The sequence below is a fragment of the Vulpes lagopus genome, chromosome 12, assembly GCF_018345385.1.
Source record: "Vulpes lagopus strain Blue_001 chromosome 12, ASM1834538v1, whole genome shotgun sequence".
Classification (NCBI taxonomy): domain Eukaryota; kingdom Metazoa; phylum Chordata; class Mammalia; order Carnivora; family Canidae; genus Vulpes; species Vulpes lagopus.
The window spans coordinates 66,107,120-66,131,348 of NC_054835.1; the positions used below are offsets into that span (position 1 = coordinate 66,107,120).

The 24,229-nt window shown below is 38.2% G+C and overlaps 1 protein-coding gene and 1 pseudogene across 1 annotated transcript in view; both read right to left on the reverse strand.

Annotated features, from left to right (window-relative positions):
* Positions 1-24,229, reverse strand: part of TEC (tec protein tyrosine kinase) — a 132,375-nt gene that overhangs the window by 61,470 nt on the left and 46,676 nt on the right. The window contains exon 2 of the mRNA XM_041726963.1: positions 22,666-22,851. Coding sequence (XP_041582897.1) covers positions 22,666-22,803 — 138 coding nt within the window. The 5' untranslated portion in view covers positions 22,804-22,851. The remainder of the gene's footprint in view (positions 1-22,665; positions 22,852-24,229) is intronic.
* On the reverse strand, positions 6,246-6,599 carry LOC121473154 (annotated as a pseudogene).

Below are 24,229 nucleotides of genomic sequence, written 5' to 3' on the forward strand. Positions count from 1 at the left end.
TGTTCAACACAATTAGCCATAAAGGAAATGCAAATCAAAACCACAAGCTACCACTTCACACCAAGTAGGATGGCTAGAATCAACAAGACTGATAATAACAAGTATCTCACCGAGGATGTACAGAAATTGGAACCCTGATACATGCCTGGGGGGGGGGAGATAGAAAATATTGCAGCCCCTTTGAAAAACAGCCTAGCATTTCCTCAAAACGTCACACATAGTTAACCAATGGCCCAGCAAAGGAAATGAAAACATAGGTCCACGCAAGAATGTGTGCATGGATATGCAGAGCAGCTCTAGTCACAACAGCCGAAAGGTGAAAACAATCTGAATACCCATCAATGGATGAATGAAAACATGACAGAATATTATTTAGTCATAAGAAGGAAAGGGGTACTAATACATGCTACAGTATGAATGAGCCTTGACAGCATTATGCCAGGTGAAAGGAGCCAGACACAAAAAGTACCATATAAGTCTATTTATATGAAATATACAGAAGAGGTAAATCCATAAGGACAGGAGGCAGACCAGTGCCAGGGGCCGGGAGGAGGGAGAAATAGGGACTGACGGCTTGACACATATGATCGAGCTTTCTTTCTTTTTTCTCCTTTCCTTTTTTCTTTCTTTCACTTCTTTCTTTTCTTTCTTTTCTTCCTTTCTTCTTCTTAATCCATTGCTTTCCTCTCCTGGCCCTCACTGTATCATCTTTAGGATTCTATGTTTAGTATATGTGTTTACATGGGCAGCTCTTCCCTTTGAATATTTTAGTCACCTTCTAGATAGCTTCCAGCTGTTTTCTTCTTTCTTTCTTTCTTTCTTTCTTTCTTTCTTTCTTTCTTTCTTTCTTCTTTCACTTCCTTCCTTCCTTCCTTCCTTCCTTCCTTCCTTCCTTCCTTCCTTCCTTCCTTCCTTTGTTTTGAGGAATGATCAAAGCTATACGTAGTTTTTTTTCAAGTGTTAATTATGTAATTTTGTGCCATCTGGATTTACATGATCTAATATTTTCTGACTTTTCAGATGATTGATAGATAATGGCAATCAAATGAGCATTAACAAAAACTATTTTTTTAAGATGCAAAATATTCTCATCAACGTTTTTTAATACGATTTTCACAACTGTGTGAAATAGGTAAGGCGTATGTTACTCCCCCTGCCCCTGCTCTTTAGGTACAAAAATGATTGAGGTTCAGAGTAATCATGTGACTCCCTGGTCCCAAGGACCAAACCAGCATGAGACTTCAAGTTAGCTGACTCCTGATTCTTAAAATTGATAATCATAAAGACTCTCAAAAACTAGAAGTAAAAGGGCAGAATGTTATAAGTAGAGCTTAATAATTTAAATTGAGGGACTAGAAATAATTAGCAAGAATCTATACCTCTTTCTAAATAAAAACAAAAAATATTTCTGGTGATGGGCAGGTATCACCGATAAAGGTGAAAGCTACATGTTGACATGCTCAGGAAGCCTCATTTACTCTTGTGCAATATTTGTGAATCTTAGTGCTGAGAAAATTTTACTGCAATTTAGGAACCAATGGATCATCTCACAGAATGTATGGGAAGCGGCTCGTTTTTACTTTCAAAAGATGCTTTAATGAATTTTTTATGTAAAACAAGAGAAACTATGAATTCTAAGTGTGGGTGTGAATTTTTTTGCTCCCGATCACTTTATTTTTAAATGATTTTAAATATCTCACCTCCTGCTCTCCTTCACCATTTCTCCCACCCCAAACTCCCACCTTGGGCAACCACCAATCTGTCCTCTGTAGCCATAAGCTTGGTTTTCTTGTCACTGTTGGGTTTTGGGTTTTATTTTTAGATTCCACATATAAAAGAACTCATACAGCATTTGTCTTGCTCTATTTCACTTAGCACAAAGCCCTTGAGGTCCATCCATGCTGTCACAAATAGTAAGATTTCATTCTTTTTATGGCTGAAATACTCCACTGAAATACTACCACATCCTCTTTAGCCATTCATCCATTGATGACTACTTAGGTTGTTTCTTTACCTTAGCTATTGTAAATAATGCTGCAATGAATATGAGGGTGCCTATGCCTTTTTGAGTTAGTGTTTTTTCCTTCAGGTAAATACCCTGGAATTGCTGGGTCATATGGTAGTTCTATTTTTAATTTTTAAAGGAACTTCCATATTTGTTTCATAGTGTCTGCACCAATTCACATTCCAACAAAGCACAAGAGTTCCCATTTCTCCACATCCTCATTAACACCTGTTACTTCTTGTTTTTGTGATAATACCCATTCTAACAGGTGTGAAGTGATATCTCATTGTGATTTTGGTTTGCATTTCCCGATGGTGAGCATCTTTTTCATGTACCTGGTGGCCATTTGTATGTTTACTTTGGAAAAATACATTTTCAGATCTTCTGCCTATTTTTTTAAAAATCAGATTGGTTTTTCTGCTACTGACTTGTATGAATTATTTATATATTTTGGATATTAACCCTTTATCATCTATATGACTTGCAAATATTTTCTCCTATTCAGTAGATTGCCTTTTCATTTTATTGATGGTTTCCTTTGATGTGCAGAAGATTTTTAGTTTGATGTAGTCCCCTTTAGTTTTGATTTTGTTGCCTTTACCTGTGGTGTCATATCCAAAAAATCATTGCCAAGACTATATCAAGGATTACTACCTATGTTTTCTTCTAGGAGTTTTATGGTTTCAGGTTTTATGTTCAAGTCTTTACCTATTTCGAGTTAATTTTTGTGTATAGTATAAGAAAGTGGTCCAATATCATTCTGTTGCATGTGGCTGTCCAGTTTTCTAAGCACCATTTATCAAAGAGACTATCCTTTCTCCACTGTATATTCTTGCTCCTCTTCATAAATTAATTCACCACATATGCTTAGGTTTATTTCAGGGATCCTATTCCCTATTAATCTGTATGTCTATTTTTATGCTGTACCATACTGTTTTGATTACTATAGCTTTATAATATAGTTTGGAATCAGAGAGGTGATGCCTCCAGCTATGTTCTTCTTTCTCAAGATTCCTTTGGCTATTTGGAGTCTTTTGCGTTTCCATACAAATTTTAGGATTGTTCCATTTCTTGAAGAATACCATTGGAATTTTGATAGGAGTTGCACTGAGTCTGTAAATCACTTTGGGTAGTATAGACATTTTAAAAATATCAATTCCTCCAATTCATGAAGATGGAATATCTTTCCATTTATCTGTATCTTCTTCAACTTTCTCCATTAATGACTTATAGTTTTCAGCAAATAGGTCTTTTACCTCCTTAATAAAATTGATTTCTAGGAATTTTATTCTTTTTGCTGTAATTTAAATAGGATTGTTTTCTTAATGTCTCTAATAGTTTGTTATTAGTTTGTAGAAATGCAACAGATATTTTTATTGATCTTATGTCCTGCAACTTTGCTGAATTCATTTATCAGTTCTAAGTTTTTTCATGTACTCTTTAGAGTCTTTTACACATAATGTCATGTCATCTGTAAGTACTGATAGTTTTACTTGTTCCTCTCCAATTAGCATGTCTTTTATTTTCTTTTCTTGCTAATTGTTCTGGCCAGGACTTCCAATACTATGTTGAGCAATATTGGTGAAAGTGGACATCATTGCCTTGTTCCTCATCTTAGACAAAAAGCTTTCAGCTTTTCACTACTGAGTATGATGTTAGCTGTAGGTTTGTTATATATGGCCTTTATTATGTTGAGATATGTTCCCTCTATATCTGCTTTATTGAGAGATGTGGTTTTTTTAAGATTTTATTTATTTATTTGAGAGAGTGTGTGCATGCACACACGACTGGGGGTAGAGGCAGAGGGAGAAGGAGACCCCCCCAGCTGAGCAGAAAGCCTGATGCAGGGCATGATCCCAGGACCCCGAGATGGTGATCTGAGCCGAAGGCAGACTCTTCACTGACTGAGCCACGAAGGCACCCTGTTGAGAGTTTTTATCACAAATGGATGTTGAATTTTGTCAATGCTTTTTCTGCATCTACTGAGATGATCAAAGATTTTTATCCATCATTTTGTTAATGTGGCATATCACATTGACTGATTTGCAGATGTTGAACCATCTTTGAGTCCCTGGAATACATTCCACTTGATCATGGCATATAATACTATAAATATACAGCTAAATCAGTGTACTGATATTTGGTTGAGGATTTTTACGTGTATGTTCATAGGAATATTGCTCTGTAATTTTCTTTTCTTGTGACATTCTTGTCTGGTTTCAGTATTAGGGTAATGCAGGCCTCATAAAATGAGTTTGGAAGAGTTCCTTCCTCTTCTACTTCTTGGAAGACTGAGAAGGCAGTTTAGCGCAGCCTTCAGCCCAGGGTGTGATCCTGGAGACCCGAGATCGAGTCCCATGTCGGGCTCCCTGCGAGGAGCATGCTTCTCCCTCTGACTGTGTCTCTGCCTCTGTGTGTGTGTGTGTGTCCCTTATGAATAAATAAATAAAATCTTTTAAAACATTGATAGTATATAATTGTTCATAGTAGTTTCTTAAGATTCTCTGTATTTCTGTGTTTTTACATATTAACAGCACTTTTGTTTCTCATTTTATTTCTTTGAGATTTCTTTTTTCCTGATGAGTTTAGCTAAAGCTTTGTTGATTTTATGTTTTCAAAGAACCAGCTCTTCACTGATCTTTTCTATTGCTTTTTGAGTCCTTATTTCCTTTATTTCTGTTCTAATCTTTGTTATTTCCTTCCTCCTAACTTCAGGCTTCATTTGTTCTTCTTTTTTTAGTTCCTTAAGGTATAAAGTTAAGTTGTTTGTTTCAAACTTTTCTCATTTTTGAGTTAGACATTTATCACTATGTATTCCCTCTCAAAACTTTTTTGTTGCATTCCATAAATTTTGGTTTATTTTCATTTTCATTCATCTAGCATATTTTTTATTTCTCTTCTCACTTCTTCATTGATCCATTAGTAGTTCAGTAGTATTTGTTTAATCTCCTTATATTTGTGCTTTTTCCAGTTTTCTTCACGTAACTGATCACTACTTTCATACCACTCTGGTCAGATGCCTGATACGATTTTAATTCTCTTAAATTTATTTAGACTTGCTTCAGCAGTTTGCAGTTCATAAGAGAGTGGCATGATAAAATCAAAGAGCTGAAAGAAAAAAACTTCCAACCAAGTATATTCTACCCAACAAAGTTTCTCAGAATCTTTGGAAAAGCCAAAGGAGTTCATCATCACTAACCTGGCCTCAAGAAATGTGGGTTTGTTTGTTTGTTTAAGATTTAATTATTTATTTGAGAGAGAGTGAAAGTAAGAGCAGAGGAAGAGGGAGAGAAAGAGAAAATTTCAAGCAGATTCCTCCACTAAGTGCACAGCCCAATATGGTACTTGAGCCCAGAACTCTAGATCATGACCTGAGCTGAAATCAAAAGTTGCTGCTCAACTGACTGTGCCACCCAAGCACCACATGGCCTTACAAGAAATGTTAAAGGAACATCTTTGAGCCACAAAGAAAGGGTACTAATGAGGAACAAGAAAACATATGAAAGAATAAATCTCACTGGAAAGGTACATATATATTAAAAGTAATGGGTTAATTACTTACAAAGGTAGTATGAAGGTGAAAAGACAGGAGTATTAAAAATAACTACTTAATTGTAATAATTGATTACAATTACTAATAAGGGATACATAAGATTAAAAGAGTAAAATGTGACCTCAAAACATGAAGCATGGGGGAGAGTAAAAATGTAGAGTTTTAGAATGTGATCAAACTTAAATTGTTATCAACTAAAAATATATAAGTTGTCATATGTAAGTCTTGTGATAATCACAATGCAAAAACCTACAGTAAATACATAAAAGATAGAAAGGAACATAAGTATACCATTAAAGAAAGTCATCAAACAACAGAGAGAAAAGGAAAAAAAAAAAAAAAAGGAACAGAAAAGGAACTACAAAAACAGCCAGAAGACAATTAACAAAATGGCAATAAGTACACACCTATCAATAATTACTTCGAATGTAAATAAACTAAATTCTCCGATCAAAAGACACAGAGTGGCTATTTGGATTAAAAAAAAAAAACCAAGACCTATATATATGCTGCCTACAAGAGATTCACATTTTTTTTCTTGGCTCTTTTCTGTTTATTGCATGAAGGAGTTACACCATTCCAAGTTAAAAGCAGATCCCAAATAGTAAGAGTCTAAAAGCTGTGAAGTTTTTAAACTTGTGACAAGAGACAGAAGGGAAATTTGACCCATTTCAAGGAAATCCTCACTTAAGCTTCAGTGAGCCAAAAGCACTTAAAACCATGAAGCTTCAGCTGGTTGTCCTCAGCAAGTCCAATCTCTGTGAATTAGCATATGTTCTTGTACATTGATCATCTTGGAGCTGAATTACTTCTCCATATTCTGGATGCTCAATTACAGTACCATTACAAGCAAATTTCTTCTTAAACACCTTTTTATGGTAATCATAATGGATCCCTTGGACAGTAGTAAGGGTCTTCCTGCCGTTTCTCTGTTGAATTCGTATATGGATATAGTCCTCAGTGTCAGCAGGAAGCAGATCATCACCCTTAACTTGAATCAGAAAAAAGGTCAAGAGAGTGGAGAGTCCAGATAGCAGACATAAGATATGACTCATTTTTCTGGATAGAAATGGCCTGCAGAAGGTGGTGGCAGGAGAAGGCCAGCATGGGGGAAGAAGCATCAAGAAGCAAGAAAGCTCAAGGGGGAGGCTGCTGAGTCCTTGGAAGTGGCTCAGTGACTGGGGCCAAGAGACTCACTTCAGATGTAAAGAAACAGACTGAAAGTGAAGATATGGGGGACGCCTGGGTGGCTCAGTGGTTGAGTGTCTGCCTTTAGCTCAGGGCATGATCCCGGGGTCCTGGGATCAAATTCCTCATCGTGCTTCCCGCAGGAAGTCTGCTTCTCCTTCTGCCTACATCTCTGCCTCTCTCTCTGTGTCTCTCATGAATAAATAAATAAAATCTCAAAAAAAAAAAATAAGAAGAAATGGAAAAAGATATCCATGCAAATAGGAACCAAAAGAGTGTTGGGCTAACTATACTTATATCAGAAAAAAGACTTTAAAACAAAGACTGTAATAAGAATCAAAGAAGGCCATTACATAATGATAAAGGGGTCATTCCAACAAGAGGATATGATATTTGTAAATATTCATGCACCCAACATAGGAGCACCAAAATACATAAAGCTCCTACAAAATACAAATACAAAATACATACTAATCAACTTAAAGGTAGAAATACAGTAATAGTAGGAGTCTTGAATACCCTACTTGCATCAATGGATAGAGCATCTAGACAGAAAATCAATAAGCAAATGTCAGCTGTAAATGACACGTCAGACCAGATGGACTTAAGAGATATTTACAGAACACTCCACCCAAAAGCACCAGAATACACACTCTTCTCAAGTGCACACAGAATTTTCTCAAGGTTTCTGTTTGGGGTGATGAAAAGCTTTGGAACTAGAGAGGGATGCTTATCGCACAACATGATGAATGCACTTGCTGCCACTGAAGTCAAAAATGGTTACAATGGTAAATTTTATCTGTATTGTACCACAATAAGCCAAAAAAAAAAAAAAAAAAGGCAGTGGGAGACTTCAAAGACAAGCCACAAAGTGGAAATAAGTATTTGCAAAGCATATATGGGCAAGGAGAAAATAAAGAAGAGAAAGTAGAAAGTCTAATTGAAAAAAGGAGGAAAAATACCTAAATGGGCACTTCAACAGAGAGTACATACCAATGGACACTGAAAATATGTAGACTTGCTCATCCTCTGAAGTAATCAGAGAAATGCAGGTAGAAAAGACAGTGAAACACCACTATACACACACCCACACATGGCGGCCCAGAGGCAGGGGTGAGGCTCAGGGCTGAGAGCAGGGAAGTTCCAAAGTCTGAGCAGAAAGTAGGTCTTCTATTCCCCATAGCCAATAACTACTGCGAATATGGTGGACACTTAATAGCTATTTAAAGATCTGAGAATCATATTTGGCCATGAAAAAGATTCTGGTGAACTATTTGCATAATCCAGAATCCTTATTTTAAGGTAGAAACTGGGGCACTGAGTGGATTAATGACCTCCCCCAGGTCAAACTGGCTAGCAGAGCTGAAACTAAGCCTCAAACCTTCACACTGCCAATTCATCTCCCCCTGTGCCACAGAGTCTTGATGTGCAAGGGCCAAATTTTGTCACTCCCCACTCATAACCCTCTAAAATCTTCCTATCACATTAAAAAAGAAAAAAAAACAAAGTTTTTTCCGTGCCCACAAAGCCATTCATGCGTGGGGTGTGGTGACTGGGGGCCTCCTCCTCAACACATCCCACCCCACCCCTGTTCCACTTCAGGCTCTCTGCTGTTCCTTGAGCAAGGAAGCACCTGCTGACCCTCTTGAGGTCTTGCATTCCCGGCTTCCCCTCCCCCAGGGCTTCCATGTGGCCTGCCTTGCTCTTTTTAAGATCTCCATTCCTCCCACCATCACCTACAAAAAAAAAACAAAAACAAAAAAACACACATGCATGCAAGGCTCCACCTCTTCTATCCTGCTTTGCTTTTCATCACGGCAGGAGATATTTATTGGCTTCTTTTGTGCTATCTTTCTCCTCTAAAATTTAAGTCCAGGAGAACAGGACATATGTCTTATCTACTCCTTTGTGGTCTCACGGCCTAAAGCAGTACCTGCCACAAAAGAGGCATTTAAAATATTTTTGTTAAATTAACTTTTTCAAGTAAGAAGTTTTGCTGTTGTGGTGGTTGTTTTTAGCTAGAAAATTAGGGTAGAGGTGTCTGGGGAAATGGCCCAGGTTTGAATCTTAGTACCCCACTAATTGGTAGTGATTATGAATTACAAATCTAGATTTCTCTGCCTTTACATTTTATATTTCAATCGATTCAGAAAATTTGCAGATATCGGTTATGTACATTCTTCCACCATCCCCCATCAATCTTTCCCTCCAGCATACCCTGTTTATAGCTTGCTCAGCAAAGAAATATTTAATCCCACCCACCCTTTTGAATATTTGTACTTGGAATTTAAGATGCTTTTATTTTTGTTAACTTTTTAAAAACTGTTTTCTTCTCATTATTTGGATTAAATGTAACAGAAAATAACCCTTTTCTTTTCAAAAGATTTTATTTATTTATTCATGAGAGACACACACAGAGAGAGGCAGAGACACAGGCAGAGGGAGAAGCAGGGTCCTTGTGGGGAGCCCGATGCGGGACTCGATCCCAGGACCCCGGGGTCAGGACCTGAGCTGAAGGCAGATGTTCAACTGCTAAGCCACCCAGGTGCCCCAGAAAATAACCCTTTTATAGCAAAATTGGCAATAGAAAATTGTGCCTCTATGTCATATTTAGAAATAGCACAGTATACTGGTTAGTTACACAATAGATTTATAAAGATCCAGAGCTTGATTATATGTTCACAATACCTAATTCAAACATTCTATGAAGACCTATAACCATAAACACTCAGGAATTCATTTAACAAGAAAAGTACGGTACTTTAAAAAACAACTCTGAAAATATTAAAGAGAAATAAATGTAAGAGAGGTGGACATATATCACTCTGCTCTTGAAAGGAAGACTTTTCAGAACATAAGCTAATTAGAAATGTGCTTGATTCCTTAGTGATCGTACAGCAGAGACGCCTGCAGGTATTTCACTGACAGATTTGTAGACGCGGTCAGATATTAGAGCAAATAAACCCTTCTATACTCTGCAGAAACAGATCCAGGGTTTGTTATTTAAAAAAAATTTTTTTTATTGAAGTTCGATTTAGATCTAGATTTCGAGTGGCCTGATGCTTATACAGGTTAAGTAGAAGGCTCTTTTTTTTTTCAAGTGCAAAATTATGAGTAGAAAACTGCTAGGATCTTTCCAGGACCCTGAAAAAGGGTTCTGGAATTAAGCCTCTAAGGCTTGCTTTTCTCTAACTTCATAGTAGATCTACCTGCGGTATATGAAAATGTCAGACTGAAGGAACAGTACGTCTCTCACGAGCACTACACTGTCACGTGCTCCACCAACACACACACCCAGGGGAAAACATTCAGAGCAGACGGTCCCCGACGAGAGTCCTACCAACACAGGCCCCGAGATGCCTGGAACGTGAAGTAGCCCTGCTCTGCGTATGCATTTCCACCAGTTACCCCAGCCCCAAAATGCAACTGAGATCAATGGGAATAGTGGACCCCCTGCGACACCAGGAGAACGGCACAGCTATACTTACTGCAAAAATGTCTGGATCTGGGAAAAGTCAGATTCAAGAGCAAAAACCCTGAAATGCATTCCAAAAAAGGACAAAAGCGAGTGACTGGGCAACCTGCCTTGTGTGTATAGCTATTGCAGCAACTGCAGGTGATTATATGGCACTTGCTGTATGCCAGGAGCTGTCCTGACCATTTCACTTGTAGTGACCCATTCACTCATCAAAACCTGGGGTGAGGTACTACTTTCTCCCCAGTTTGAAGATGAGAAAAGTGAGGCATTGACCTTAAGTAGCTTGTCCAATTATACAAGCTCAAAAGTAAGAAATTTAGGATTTCAATCCAGGTAATCTGGCTCCAGAGTCCATGGTCATAATCTCTCACTTGCAAACACAAAGAAATTCTTGTTAGCTTGGAAATGGGCTGCAGAACACTACTGAAGTTCCCTATTATTAAGAGGGAACAGAAAACTGCTGATAGCTGATTCCAGAACCTCAGGAAATATACTATTTCATCCACTGGATGTTGGTTTTGTTTCCTGTAGATATTTCAGTCACAACCTCTATCCTTAGAAAGTGATTAAATGTGACATGTGAAAATAATGGCCCTATTAAAAAGAAATTCTGAATTACATATTTGACCTTTAGCATAAAGCTACTCATTCTTTTTCCAAGAAAATTCAAATCTCTACCATTTATTTTGATGATGTACTATAATCAATCCTAGTCAGGACTGAACTAACCCCAAAATCTGCTTAGTCTTGTAAAAAAAAATGTTAAACTTAATAATCTATTATAGAAGACTTAGAGGAGGTCCTTCTCAGTGGTGACACTGTTCTCTCCTGTTAGGGTTGACTATGAACGTGAATACATTCATACTGAATTGAGTTACTTGAAGAACAGCTTTAAGTATTTCTGCAATGAACTATTTAACCAAATCCACTTTAAAGTTCTTAAGAGTTACCATCTGAGTATAACTCTTTAAAAAAAAAATTCATTTATTTATTCATGAGAGACACAGAGGCAGAAACACAGGCAGAGGGTGAAGCAGGCTCCCCGCGGGGAACCCGATGTGGGACTCGATCCCAGGACCCTGGGATCATGCCCTGAGCCAAAGGCAGATGCTTAACCACTGAACCACCCAGGTGCCCCTAAGTATAACCCTTTTCAACTTCTTTCATATAACCATTCCCAGAAATATTTTCTTCCTTCTCTTCCACAAACTCCAATTTACTTGCCTGCATAGACTCCCACCACCTCACAGTGGAACAGTGACGAAAGAAGAGACACAAACCAACAATATTAAAAGAACTCCCTTTTCAAGGGCTGATACATAAAGCCAAAGCAGGGAAGGAGGAAGGAAACTATGTATACAGGTGGTCAGTGGAGTTATGTTTAAGGAAGTCCCCCTTTGTGGTCAGTAGCACAATGTGGTTTAACAGCACATTAGACAGAAAGACAAGACATGTTGGTTCACCTACTCAAGTGGGATGTCGATTCAGAGAAGGCGACCTGACTTTGTCCCCCAGTTTCTTCACTTGTAAAATAAGTGGTGGGTAAATGGGTTGGTTATCTACAGATACACTTAATGGGGAGGCTACAGAGAACAGAGCATTGCAAGCATGCATGCAAAACCCTTGTACTTTTGTGAAATCTACAGAAAAATGGAAAAACAGAAGGAAACCCTGAAATCCTGTATGTGTAACTACTCCATTTACACCTGGAAACCCAAGGGCAAGTGAAGTGAAAAGGTCATAGGCCAAGGCAAACAATAGGTGGAGCAGAAGGATGAGAACTCCAGCTCCAAAGTAGAGCAGATACAGCATAAGAAAGTTGGTCAGGGGGCACCTGGGGGGCTCAGCGGTTGAGCATCTGCCTTAGGCTCAGGTCATGATCCTGAGGTCCCAGGATGGAGTCCCGCATCAGGCTCCCTGAACCTGCTTCTCCCTCTGCCTATGTCTCTGCCTCTTTCTGTGTCTCTCATAAATAAATAAATAAAATCTTAAAAAACAAAAAAGTCAGTCATTATGAACCTATAAAAGTAGAGCTATCTCTTACCTAGACTGTAAGCTTAACAAAGCCAGAATTGTGCATCTTTTAATTCCCCAGTTCCTAGCATACTGTACATAGTAAATCTTTGCTGTACCACTAATGAATAAACTAAAACAAATGAGGTGAGTCCCACATAACAAACAAAAGTGTATGGACTTATGGCCTCTCTTCTGCCACAAAATATATAAATAAAAAACATATTAATATATATTTAAATAAATATATTTAATAAATATATAATTCTTTGATATATAAATTCTGTAACTTATAAGTACACAAATCTATATATAATTTATAAATATACAATTATATATGTAACTTACATATCCCTCTAAAATAAGAAAAATTCAGGGGACCCCTGGGTGGCTCAGCAGTTGAGCGCCTGCCTTTGGCCCAGGGCGTGATCCTGGAGACCCGAGATCGAGTCCCACATCGGGCTCCCAGGGTGGAGCCTGCTTCTCTCTTTGCCTGTGTCTCTGCCTGTCTCTCTCTCTCTCTCTCTTTCATAAATGAATTTTAAAAAATCTTTAAAAAAATAAAAAATAAAAAATAAAAATAAAAAATAGATAAACTAAAATAAGAAAAATTCACATTACAATCTCATGAGCAGGAATTATACCCATTCATGTTCCTTTTTTGTGGCAAATAAAATTAAGGCACAGCTGTACCTACGTGGTTATGTGGAATCAAGATAGAATGGAAAAACATTTTCTCATACAACTAGGATAATGAGGGGGAGGGGATAATTTTTAATCTATTAAAAATCTTGAGAGATTTAAGTCTCTTACTTACACATTTAATTTTATTTAGCAAGCAACTATATTCGGCACAATTTTTCATTTTAGGTGTTTAGTAGTGTGGAATCATGTAAGCATTATAGACAATTCTCTATGATTAAAAATTTTTAAAGTAAATGGCTTTGGTAATAAGACAATATCAATGTTTTTAACAATCTCAAGTAGCAATCATCAAACTTCAATATTTTATCTGAGAAGAACACTGTATTCACAAAACCTAAATGCCAACAATGGCAGGAGTTCTCCTATTAGTCAGAATTAATTGCTGAATAACACAGGTGTTTCTAAGCTCCCTTCTGCAGATAATCCTCTACAGGCACCTGACCAGCATTGACCAATGGCTAAGACTTAGCATGTCCTGAACAGCCCAGAAACAACTCAACAAGCAGTTTCACTTTCTTAAATTGCTGGGTGATTTCTTCTGACAGTTGAGACTCTAGTTGTTTAAAATAATGTCCACATTTCCATTTGGGGGAGAGGATAACACTAATAAATACCAAATTAAGAAAGAAGTTTTGTTTCTACACTTAAATAATGCATCTCCTAACTAAAACAACAACAACAAAATTGCATGAGAAATAACTATCACAACGTCTCTAAAGATCTCTTTGCTCCTCAGAACAATAACAGACCACCACCATCATAATTATTGCCAACAAAGACTTTTTTGAGAGCCCAATGGGTACAAGGCATTGTGTGATATGTTTCATTTATGAGGCAACAACCTTTGCCCTTGAGAAGATTATTATGTAGTTCATGAGGGGGGAAAAGGCTATAATAATAAAAATATAAAGAAATTTAACAATAATTTTAAAAGGGCAAGACACTTTCAACTGATGGGGGTGGTACTACAGTTACAGGGAAGAAAACTATTATGTGCAGCAAGAGCCTTTGCTCTTTCTGTCTCCATTAAGTTGAATATTTGAGATTGGGGGAAGCATTGATTACTAATGTTTTTTTAGAAAAGTAAGACTAGTAGGCTGGTATGAGAAAAATCAGGTAAAACTACTATGAAGAGGATGTGTCACTCTTCTTTCCATCTTCTATTATCTTTTCATTCCCAGAGTAGATATTTTTAGAACACACTTTAATTTTAGGGAAAAGACATCAGTTGTACATTTTACATTTGTAAAAGAACAAATGGAAATTGAGAACTAAAAATGTATTATGCCATCCCTGAGCCTAAACACAGTACTTGTAGTTTCTTTCTGGGTCTACCAGAACCTGAATGGGGGGCGGGGGGAAGTGTCCTGGCTTTAATCAAGGCCTGTGAGGTTTAAATTATTGCCCTATCCGCTCTACCTCCATTGTACAAGAAATATTTTACAACCAGCCTGGGCAAGATTCAACAGCATAGTAGTTTTGTATCCAAGGTTACTTCCCCACAACCACTTTAAGGGTAAGAAATGAAGTGGCAATATAAAGTTTGTAGCCTTTCCAATAAAGGAGAAGCGATCAGTATTTTTAAGCAAAGGTACCTGAAGAATCACTGGATAGTGTCTAGTCTGTGAATGACCATATTGTACCAGCTGTGTAAGTGCTCTCACCTACTTGGGCAACCCAAACACATCCTTTCCCGAACTAAGGCAATACAATCAGAGGCTAACTCAGGAACATTCAGATCTGGGTCTTGGTCCAGGCTTAGCAATCAGCTTAATGGGTGAACTCGAGCAGATCACTTCCTTAACCTCAGTTCTCACAAGTGAAAAATTTGAGGGTCACTCTTTAAAATACCTTCAAACTCTAAAATTATATAATTCTTTATTACTAACAAACCAACTATCCCCTTGTATGGGCAACTGTCAGTTACAGAAATCTATATAGTTCTAGAACAGAGCAGTTCCACAAACATACCAAATCCCCTTCTACCTCATGGCCTTTGCACATGCTGCTCTCCCTGCATGGAATAGGCACTCCCTGGCCAACATTGCTCATACTCCAACCCTTGGCCAAGTAGAGGCCTTCAACCCTTCCCCAACCTCCGCCACCCCCTAAAATCTACATTTCTGCCACCTCCACACATATAATTTAATAATTTAATAATATAACTTAATATAATTTAATAATCCACCTTCAGCTTCCTCCACACATATAATTTATTTGGCCTCTTCTTTGTCCCTCAGGATAAGTGCCATCATACTTATCTTCATCAACAAACACTAGAAGCTACTAATTACAGAAGTAGCTTCAAAGACTTCTAAGAATCCCCAGCCCAGTAGTTCATGATGCAACAGGGAAAAAATAAAACTCATATGTTACAAAATTCATGATGTCAAATATAGTTTTCTTTTTCAAAAACTGCAACAAGTTTGACACACTTCCAGTGAAGAGAAGTTTCTTTCAAGATAGGCAGGTGGGAAACCAGAGGTGAGAAGAAACACTATGTTTATTTCAACAGTGATGCCATTTCCAAACATTCTGGGACTTGGTCTTTTCCCAACTGCCTTCAGTGCCTATGGCACAAGTCTTTTGAATACATTCAGTGGGAAAGTCACTAAATAAAACTTTGAGGGAAATCTGATTTTTTGATATCACTAAAAAATGCTAAGAGCCAAGTCTTTTTTGAAAGACTTATTTATTTATTTTAAAGAGAGAGAGTGAGAGAGAGTGTGTGCACACACGCGCATGTCGGAGAGGGACAGGGAGAGACGGAGAGAATCTCCAGCAGATACCACACTGAGCACAGAACCAGATGCAGAGCTTGATCCCACAACCCCAAGATCATAACCTGAGACAAAACCAAGTGTTAGACACTTAACCAACCGTGCCCCTCAGGCACTCCGCTGAGAGCTAAGTCTTACGAATAAAATTAAACTAGGTAATAGCCTATCTGAACAAAAATACTGATTTTCCTTATACTCTGTCTCAAATAATCAATGAATAAAATACGGCGAAGACAGCCAGATCCAAGAATGTTTTGCAAAATATGAACTATTTTTATTATTTCTACTTTTAAGTAGCACAAGCACCAAACCCCTGATTAAACTCCCACTTCATTGACTAATAATTATTAATACTATACGGTCCTTCATAATATGCCTTATGTGCCTAACAACTATTTTGAGATGGAGGAATAAAAACTTAAAACTGGAGGTGGGAGGAACATATGGAAACAAGAATAAGTCATTTTTACTCATCCTAATGGTCCATCCTAATGGACCAGGCTAAAATAATCTCTTTGTCAGGAGGGGGATCTTCATCTCCTAATGATGACCATGAGAATGAGAGAAGAACAGACTATAACGGCTTTTAGATCTGATTTCATGTTTATGGACGTTCACACACAAAAAACCTGATTTCATGTTTATGGACGTTCACACATAATCACTGAGTATTTGTAAGATAGCTGGCATTCCATAGTATGTAACCAAAAAACAGCATTTCTTCTATACAACTCTTCTCCTTGCACCACGTTTAAAACCTTTGTCTTGACCAACAAAATGCAATATGTAAACTGGGATTGGATCTTGAACTTGGCAAGGGGAGGAGGTTGAGAAATAGCTATGAAGTCATTAGTGGCATGATGAAGGAAATTTGACCACAGACTCTGGATTTGATCAAAGTGTTGAATCAGTGTTAAAAGTCTTGACTTTGATCATCATACTGTGGTTATAAAAAAGAATGGCTGTTCCTAGACAAAACACAAAGACCCTTTCAGTGGTAAAAGGGGCAACGTCTACAACTTTCTCTCAAATGGTTCAGAAAACAACACACAAAGAGAAAGAGACCAAGGGAACGAGAGAGCAAATGGGGCAACTAGAGACCATACATGAATCTTAGTAAAGGATACTTGAGAATTCCTTGCACTATTCTTCCAATTTTTCTTTAAGTTGAAACTACAGCAAAATAAAAAGTTACCCAAACAATTTCACGAGTGGTATTTTCCCCCTCTTCTGTCTTAAATAAGTTTCAGGATGCCTGGGTGGCTCAGCGGTTGAGCATCTGCCATCGGCTCAGGGCATGATCCCGGAGTTATGGGATCGAGTCCTGCATTGGTCTCCCTGAGAGGAGCCTGCTTCTCCCTCTGCCTGTGTCTCTGCCTCTCTCTCTCTCTCTCTCTCTCTCTCTCTGTCTCTCATTAATAAATAAATGAAATCTTTTTTAAAAAAAAGTATTATATAAGTTTCCACTTCCTAGAGAAAAAAATAGTAACTTATGACATAAAAATAGATTAATTTGGCAAATTAAGGAGGTAAAGGACTTCAGACCTGCATCTTCCCCCTTTAACATGACTAATGATGAGGAAACTCAGATCCAAGTCCCTAGAATATAAAACAGATACAACCGAGAAGTAGGAGAAGAGACACAAGAAAGGAAACTGAGACACAAGACATGGAGCTGCTACAACCTAATTTCAGAAACAAGGAAGCTCAACTGCCAATAAGAAAATGAGTTTTCATGGGATAATATAGCTGAGAATTTCCAAAGCCAAAAACAAAACAAACAAAAAAAAACAAAACAAAACAAAACAAAAACAAAAAACCCTAGTATACTAACTATTATATTGTCTGTGGAGTATTTAGAGCTATCCCATTTTTTACAAGCTGGTTGAACTACCTAGTAACCTCTAAAGTCTGATGCAAATGCTTCCAATTGACCTGTAAAAGAAATGATTTTCCCCACTCCACACCCACTCCCCAGAATCCTAAGAAATGCTAGAAGTCATACATGTTCAGATAGTTATTAGAAGGGCCCTGTAACGCTATGCTTCCCACTGGGAGGTCTACCTCGCTTAAAGATAATAAATAACTAAAAAGGAAACATCACATCATCTCAGAACCTTAATAGGCTCTTATCTCTATATCACTAAGAGTCTCCAGGTTCCCAGGCTTGGTCAAGAGAACAACCCTATATGACCCAAAAGACAGAAATATAGGTGGCTGACCAGGGTATTCAAGAAACGTGTGTCATTGTAATTATATAACTCATTGCCTCTACCATCCTAAGAGTTAACCTGTGTAAAAGATTAAAATTTCAATAATCTCATTACAAAGGGTGCGTGAATAAAGCACGGGAAGCACCTGTGCATTATAGGAGAGCCTCAAATGCTGTCTCTTCTACATATGAGCAGTGTGACAATCTTTCTGGTTGATCATGATGTATGTTTAAGATAAACCTGTCCTGCCTGCTTCTAAAGGATGAGGCTTGCCCATTCCTCCTTTGATCCATCCAGCCATCCACCATGTACCGAGTAGTCAGCTCTAGACTAGACTCTCAGAAATACAAAGATGGAAAAGCTACTAGCCCTGCCCTCAAAGAGCTTCAAGTCCAATGGGAGACACAGATATGTAAATAAAGTCGGGTAACCAAGATGCCAACAACAAAAGTAGGTACACACAGGGTGCAGAGAGCTGAGGTGGGCGGAAGGGATTCCCCCTTTGGTGAGAGGGATACAGGAAAGGCTTCAGAGAAGATAGGCACTGAGGTGAGTCAGAAAAGATGAGTATATGCTAGGCACTCAACACATTTCTGATGGATAAAATAGATAATGGGATGGACAGATGGATCCTCACAGGCTGGTACAGAAATACATCACTCCAAGTACACTGAACAATATTAACAAAGGTATACTGAGAAAGAGAAACTGTAGGTTAAAGACATAATAGGAGGTGGAGAACGGAAAGAGGGAAGACATGGAAAACTGGTATCAAGTACTTTGTTCTCCAAGCTAAGGAGTTTTTACTTGAATCTAGGAGATGAAAAGCTACAGGTTTTAAATATCCCAATGATGGCTGCATAAATAAAATATTAAGGTCCAAGAGGAGAATCAAATAGGGAAGTAATCCAACAAGAGAATGGAGTTGGGAATGGCTATAAGGTTGTAGCTAAAGGAAGGTGAATTCATGGCAGTAGATTAAAGATCAGATGTGTGTTGTATTGAAATAGAAATGACAAAGGAGGAGTTGAGAGTGTAAAGAGATATATGGGTTGAAGAATATTGTTTATAAAGTCCAATTAGATAGTGGCAGAGCCAGGACAAAAACCTTCCCTAGCAGTGATTTTCTTCAACCAAAAAGAAGTTTTTTTTTAAATTATAACCATAAAAGTTCCCGATTTCTTAGCTAATGATAATTGATTTACACACCACTTGAATTTTTTTTATTCCAAATCTCAACACCTAGAAATCTCTCCACCCCTTGTTTTCTCACCAGTTTGTTTTTTTGTTTATTTTACCATTGTTTAATATACCTTTTTCCTGATTAAGCTCCAGCCCTGCTCTTCCCTGAATTCCATCTCAACTCTACATGGAGGTTCCCCGACCATGTCAGGGGGTCTAACCCATGTGTCATTTAGTTCCCTGGCCAGAGAATAAGATCACTTACAAAACCCCTAAACTTACTCATAATAACAGCTCTGGGTGTTATGAGTAAGATCAAACAGCATCAATGCCAAGAAGATCTCTTATCGGTTCATTAAAAAATGCAGAAACATGAGCTAATTGAGGGCAGTAAGAGCAAGAAGAGAAAACCAAGAACAGCCCACAGCAGAAACACAACTTTGCCAATATCTGACTTGGAAGAAACAGCTTGGCTGAATTTCTCATCATCTAGCACAGAATTCCTTAGCATACTTTGAAAAGCACAATAAAATATATTTAATAGGAAGAAAAGCTTGTTGCCATCATGTTGGAGGAGCTGGGTTCAGAGAACCAGGGGAGCATGGATGTCTGAGTCACAGTATGATTAACTGAGAGTTTTCATAAAGCATTAATGGCACTTAATTGCCACGAAGACACTAGGAATCATAGTGACTAGATCAATCAAGAGCCTGCCACTATTTTTCTTTTAAAAACAGAACCATGAACAACTAAAACATCTCTAGGGCTATTTATCCTCACCCCTGAATGACACCCAGGGTTTTGGGGGGGGGGGGGTTAAGATTTTATTTATTTATTTATTTATTTGATAGAGAGCACACAAGCAGGGGGAGCAGCAGGCAGAGGGAGAGGGAGAAGTAGACTCCTCGCTGAGCATAGAGCCTGCTGCAGGGCTCAATCTAGGGACTCCAAGATCATGACCTGAGCCAAAGGTGACACTTAACCGACTGAGCCCCCCAGGTGCCCCTCCCATGGTTTTTCTAATCTACCTCTAGTCTTACATGTTTCAAATACCTATGATTCTTACATGAGTTACCTACATCACAGCCCCTTTTGGGTCAGAGCTTCTAGGGCTGGGAAGATGGAAACCAGAACATTCATCCATGGAGGATGAATGAGAAAGAAAGAAAGAGAAGACATTAACTGCAACCGGGAAGAAACATGACACTGGAGCACTAGGGGGCTTACCCAGAAGCCAGGCCAAGAGAGTTGTCATGCAGGAACTCAGTCCACTTTTGTCAGACTTTTATCTTTACAAAAATTTGAATACTTATCTTAAAATTCCTTACCTTTTTAATATGGACAATGATTTGTTTTTAACTCTGAGAGGCAAACAAATCTGCAACCCTGTTTCAAGCTGAAAGTCCTAAATATATTAGTGAATGTCTGTCCCTGAGAAAAAGTAATCCAGGAGGGATCATGGGAAGAGAAAGGGTTAAAACAGGACTAGACTCCCTGGGCTAATCAGGTCAGAAAGGAGGTGGATCCTGATGCTAGGTGTCAGAAGCGGGGTATTGTGACAACTTCCTCCTCCTGTCCTTTCTGATTCTCTTAGTGGCTAAGGTTGCTCCTAGGCAAGACAGTGGGCCAGGTTCTGAAATAAAAAAAAGTTCCACTGTTCTCTTTATTCCACTTAATCTAAAACAATTAGGGCACTTTTAATTTCATATATTTACCATTTTCAAAGTGACCTAACAATTGAAACATCTCAAATGTATCAGTCCATATTTCTAAGCAGGTAATATTGGCTTCTGAGGTTTTTTTGGTTAAGAAACTATTAGGCTTTACCACTTCCACAGTTACATTTCTATTCTTTTCTTAGACTTGGTACATTAAATTCAAATTATAACAAATAATTGTCATACAGTAAAAACATTGTTTTCCCTTAAAATCTATACTAGATTTTAAAATAATTTTATTTCTGTTCTTATATGAAACCCTTTTGGAACTCTGAATTTTTCAGATTTAATAAATGAAATATAGCACAAAGGGGCACCTGGGTGGCTCAGTGGTTGAGCATCTGCCTTTGGCTCAGGACGTGACCCTCGGGTCCTGGGATCGAGTCCTGCATAGGAATCCCCCTGGGGAGCCTGCTTCTCCCTCTGCCTGTGTCTCTGCCTCTCTCTGTGTCTCTCACAAATAAATAAATAAATAAAATCTTAAAAGAAAAAAAAAAAGAAAAGAACTATAGCACATATACCATATACGTATACTCCCAGTGGGGACTGGGATAGCCCCACATAAACAAACACATTAATATTTCTGCATACGTACGTGCAAAAAAAACCCAAAAAGTCCCGGTGACTAGGATAAATTAAGACCAAAAATAGTTTTACAACTAAAAGAGTTTTTCCAGTTTGTGTCTTCAGCATTTCAGGGATTTAGGAAGTTCCATAATTATATGAACCTACAGAATTCCACAAGTTGGAATGACAAGCCGCAGCAGAAATTAATTTCAGGACAACCAGAAAGAAGCAGATGCCATTCTCCCTGAAGTAGGAGAACATAAATACAGAGAAATCAGTGGGAGTTAAAAAAAAAAACAAAAACAAAACAAAACAAACAACCAAAAAAGCAAATCAATTTCTGAGGAAGGCACTCTTAGGTTTAAAAAAAAAAAAAAAGAATCAGAATTAAATAAAACCAAAGAATAGGATCACCAAAAATCCACTGTAACCAACCAGACAATAGCATGTGGTGAACGAGGACAGCACATTCCCTGGAATCCAAGAATATTTGTGGTAGGGAGGAGCATGGCTGGACTTGTGGTCCTAGATGCTGCACTCCCAAGATGTCAGGAGAAAAAAAAGGTTGGCCAGAGGCAACTATACATTCACAAACCTCCTCTAGTGGTAAAACCAGAGGCTAAAACAACTAAAAAGCAAGGAGCTGAGTGACAACTTGCCCTCACTATGCCACATGCTCACTGACTAGCCTTTCAGCAAGCCACTTCTCCTTCTCCCATAAAAGGTACTTTGCGGTAGCTGCTTATCACAAAAAAAAAAAAAAAAAAAGCAGTTCTGCTTTAGCTCAACCTCAGTAATGTGCTGGATCCACCTAATCACTAACCAGTTTTAAATAATTTCCACTTAATAATGAATAACCATTCATATAAAGTAATGGACACAGACACAGTGTACATGTGCTAAAGAAGACTTTGATACCAAATACAGTCATTTATGGGAAGGAGCCATGTGTATACAATATACTTAATGAATTCCACGAGGATCTAAAACCAATACGGAAATCTGTATCCTTGAACAGATTAATTCAGTAGGCTGATATAAAATGTAGACCCATAACTACTAAACCATAAAAAGAGACTTAGGAATAATTTCTTACCACACTCTTAAGTTCTAAGCTTTATCATTCAGATCCAAATGATAACAAATTATTACCTTAACTTCTTTTACCTACAGCTTATTCCATAAGATTTGGGGGGAAGGGGGCAATATGATAAAATATTACCCACATAGAAAGCCGCAAAGTAAATTTTTATTGTCTCCTACCTCTGCTCGACCCTCATAGTAGGTTAACATGGACTTTGTTAGCACAAAAAGTCTCTCTTTGTAGTTTAAGGGCGATGTCTTCTTTTTCTGCTGTGACCTTTTAATAAGAATCTCTTCTAGAATAGTGTTAAAATTCATCTCGGTCTTCTGATCACTCTGTCTCCTGCCATTGAAGATCCCAGTATTCTAAAGTGAGAAAATAAACAGTTGAAATAAAATGCAACATCTTAATTTTCCAAAGCTATTCTCATTCCAAATTACCAAACTAGAATTTACCCTCACCACAGCTGGAGCTAGTGAATGTTAGTCTACAAACCAGGACTAAAACTGCCCAGGGCACAAAAGCTCAACCTCCTCTTCATCCCCAGGCTTATCCTGTTCTTCCATCTCACAAGAAAATCAAATCACGGATTGCTGTGATGATGAGTCACTCCTTTGTACCTTCCCAGCATCCCTTAGGTTTCTGGCACATTCTTCTGCTATCTGACTGCAAGGAAACAAGCATCTCGGATGAAAAAGTACATTTCATCACCTGCTCAGCTGATTTAGGCTGGTATTTAAATTCCCTCAGGATCCTGGTACACAAAACAGATGAGCACATAGACCCAGTGGACGTGTGAACACAGTGAATTTCCACAGTGGTGGATATGAGTCAATCTCCAGCTCTGATAAGAATGTAATCTTGATCAAACATCCTAGTTGCCAGAGCCATGAGAATGTTCTCCAGTGTCTACACCATGCTCCATAGTTCTCCTTCCTATGGCTCCTGTCTCAATCACAAGAGAAAAGGAAATCCACCTGGTCACAGCTAACCTACTCAGAGAAGAACCTATCTGGACAAGGTCCTCAGCCCTATATTTGGATCCCCACACGCCAATGAAGCCTTTTAAATTCAACAAAATTTAGGTATCTGAAAAACCCAAAAATACTCAGAAAAATACATTAAGATTCTTATTTGGTAGAAATTGAATTGACAACAGCCTTTCTTTTCTTCCTTTCACCACACATTAGAGTCACTATACATCAAACCATACAGGTAATAGGAGTCACGCAAAGAACACAAGGGGTTACCTGGGAGCACAGCCAGAGCCTTGACACCGAGTTAGCCACTAGAAATGCTACCATCTCCACATCCAACCTGATGCCTTGGAAGAACCCTGCAACTCCCTATTCCCAATCTCTCATATCCAGTCAGGACCCCCATTTCTGTAAGGTTACTTCACAACAGTTTAACCTCTGTAAGAAAGAACTTGCTTATAATGAAAACTCTATACAAATGTTTACTATAATTATTATTATTTTTTAATTCCACTACCTTTTTCCTAGCTCAGAGCATTATAGTCTGGACCATGGTAGCAGCTTTCCAACTGGTCTTTCTTTTCACAAGCTCTTGCCTCATTTTGTTCAAATGATTATACCCCTCATTCCCATTGGATCAATCTTCAAAGACACTGCTTGCACCATGCCAGTTCATTCACCAGAAATCCTCAATGCCTCCTCAGAAGCCTCCCTACCACCTGTAGGATTAAGTTAAAATTCCCATACTGACACAGACAATCACAAT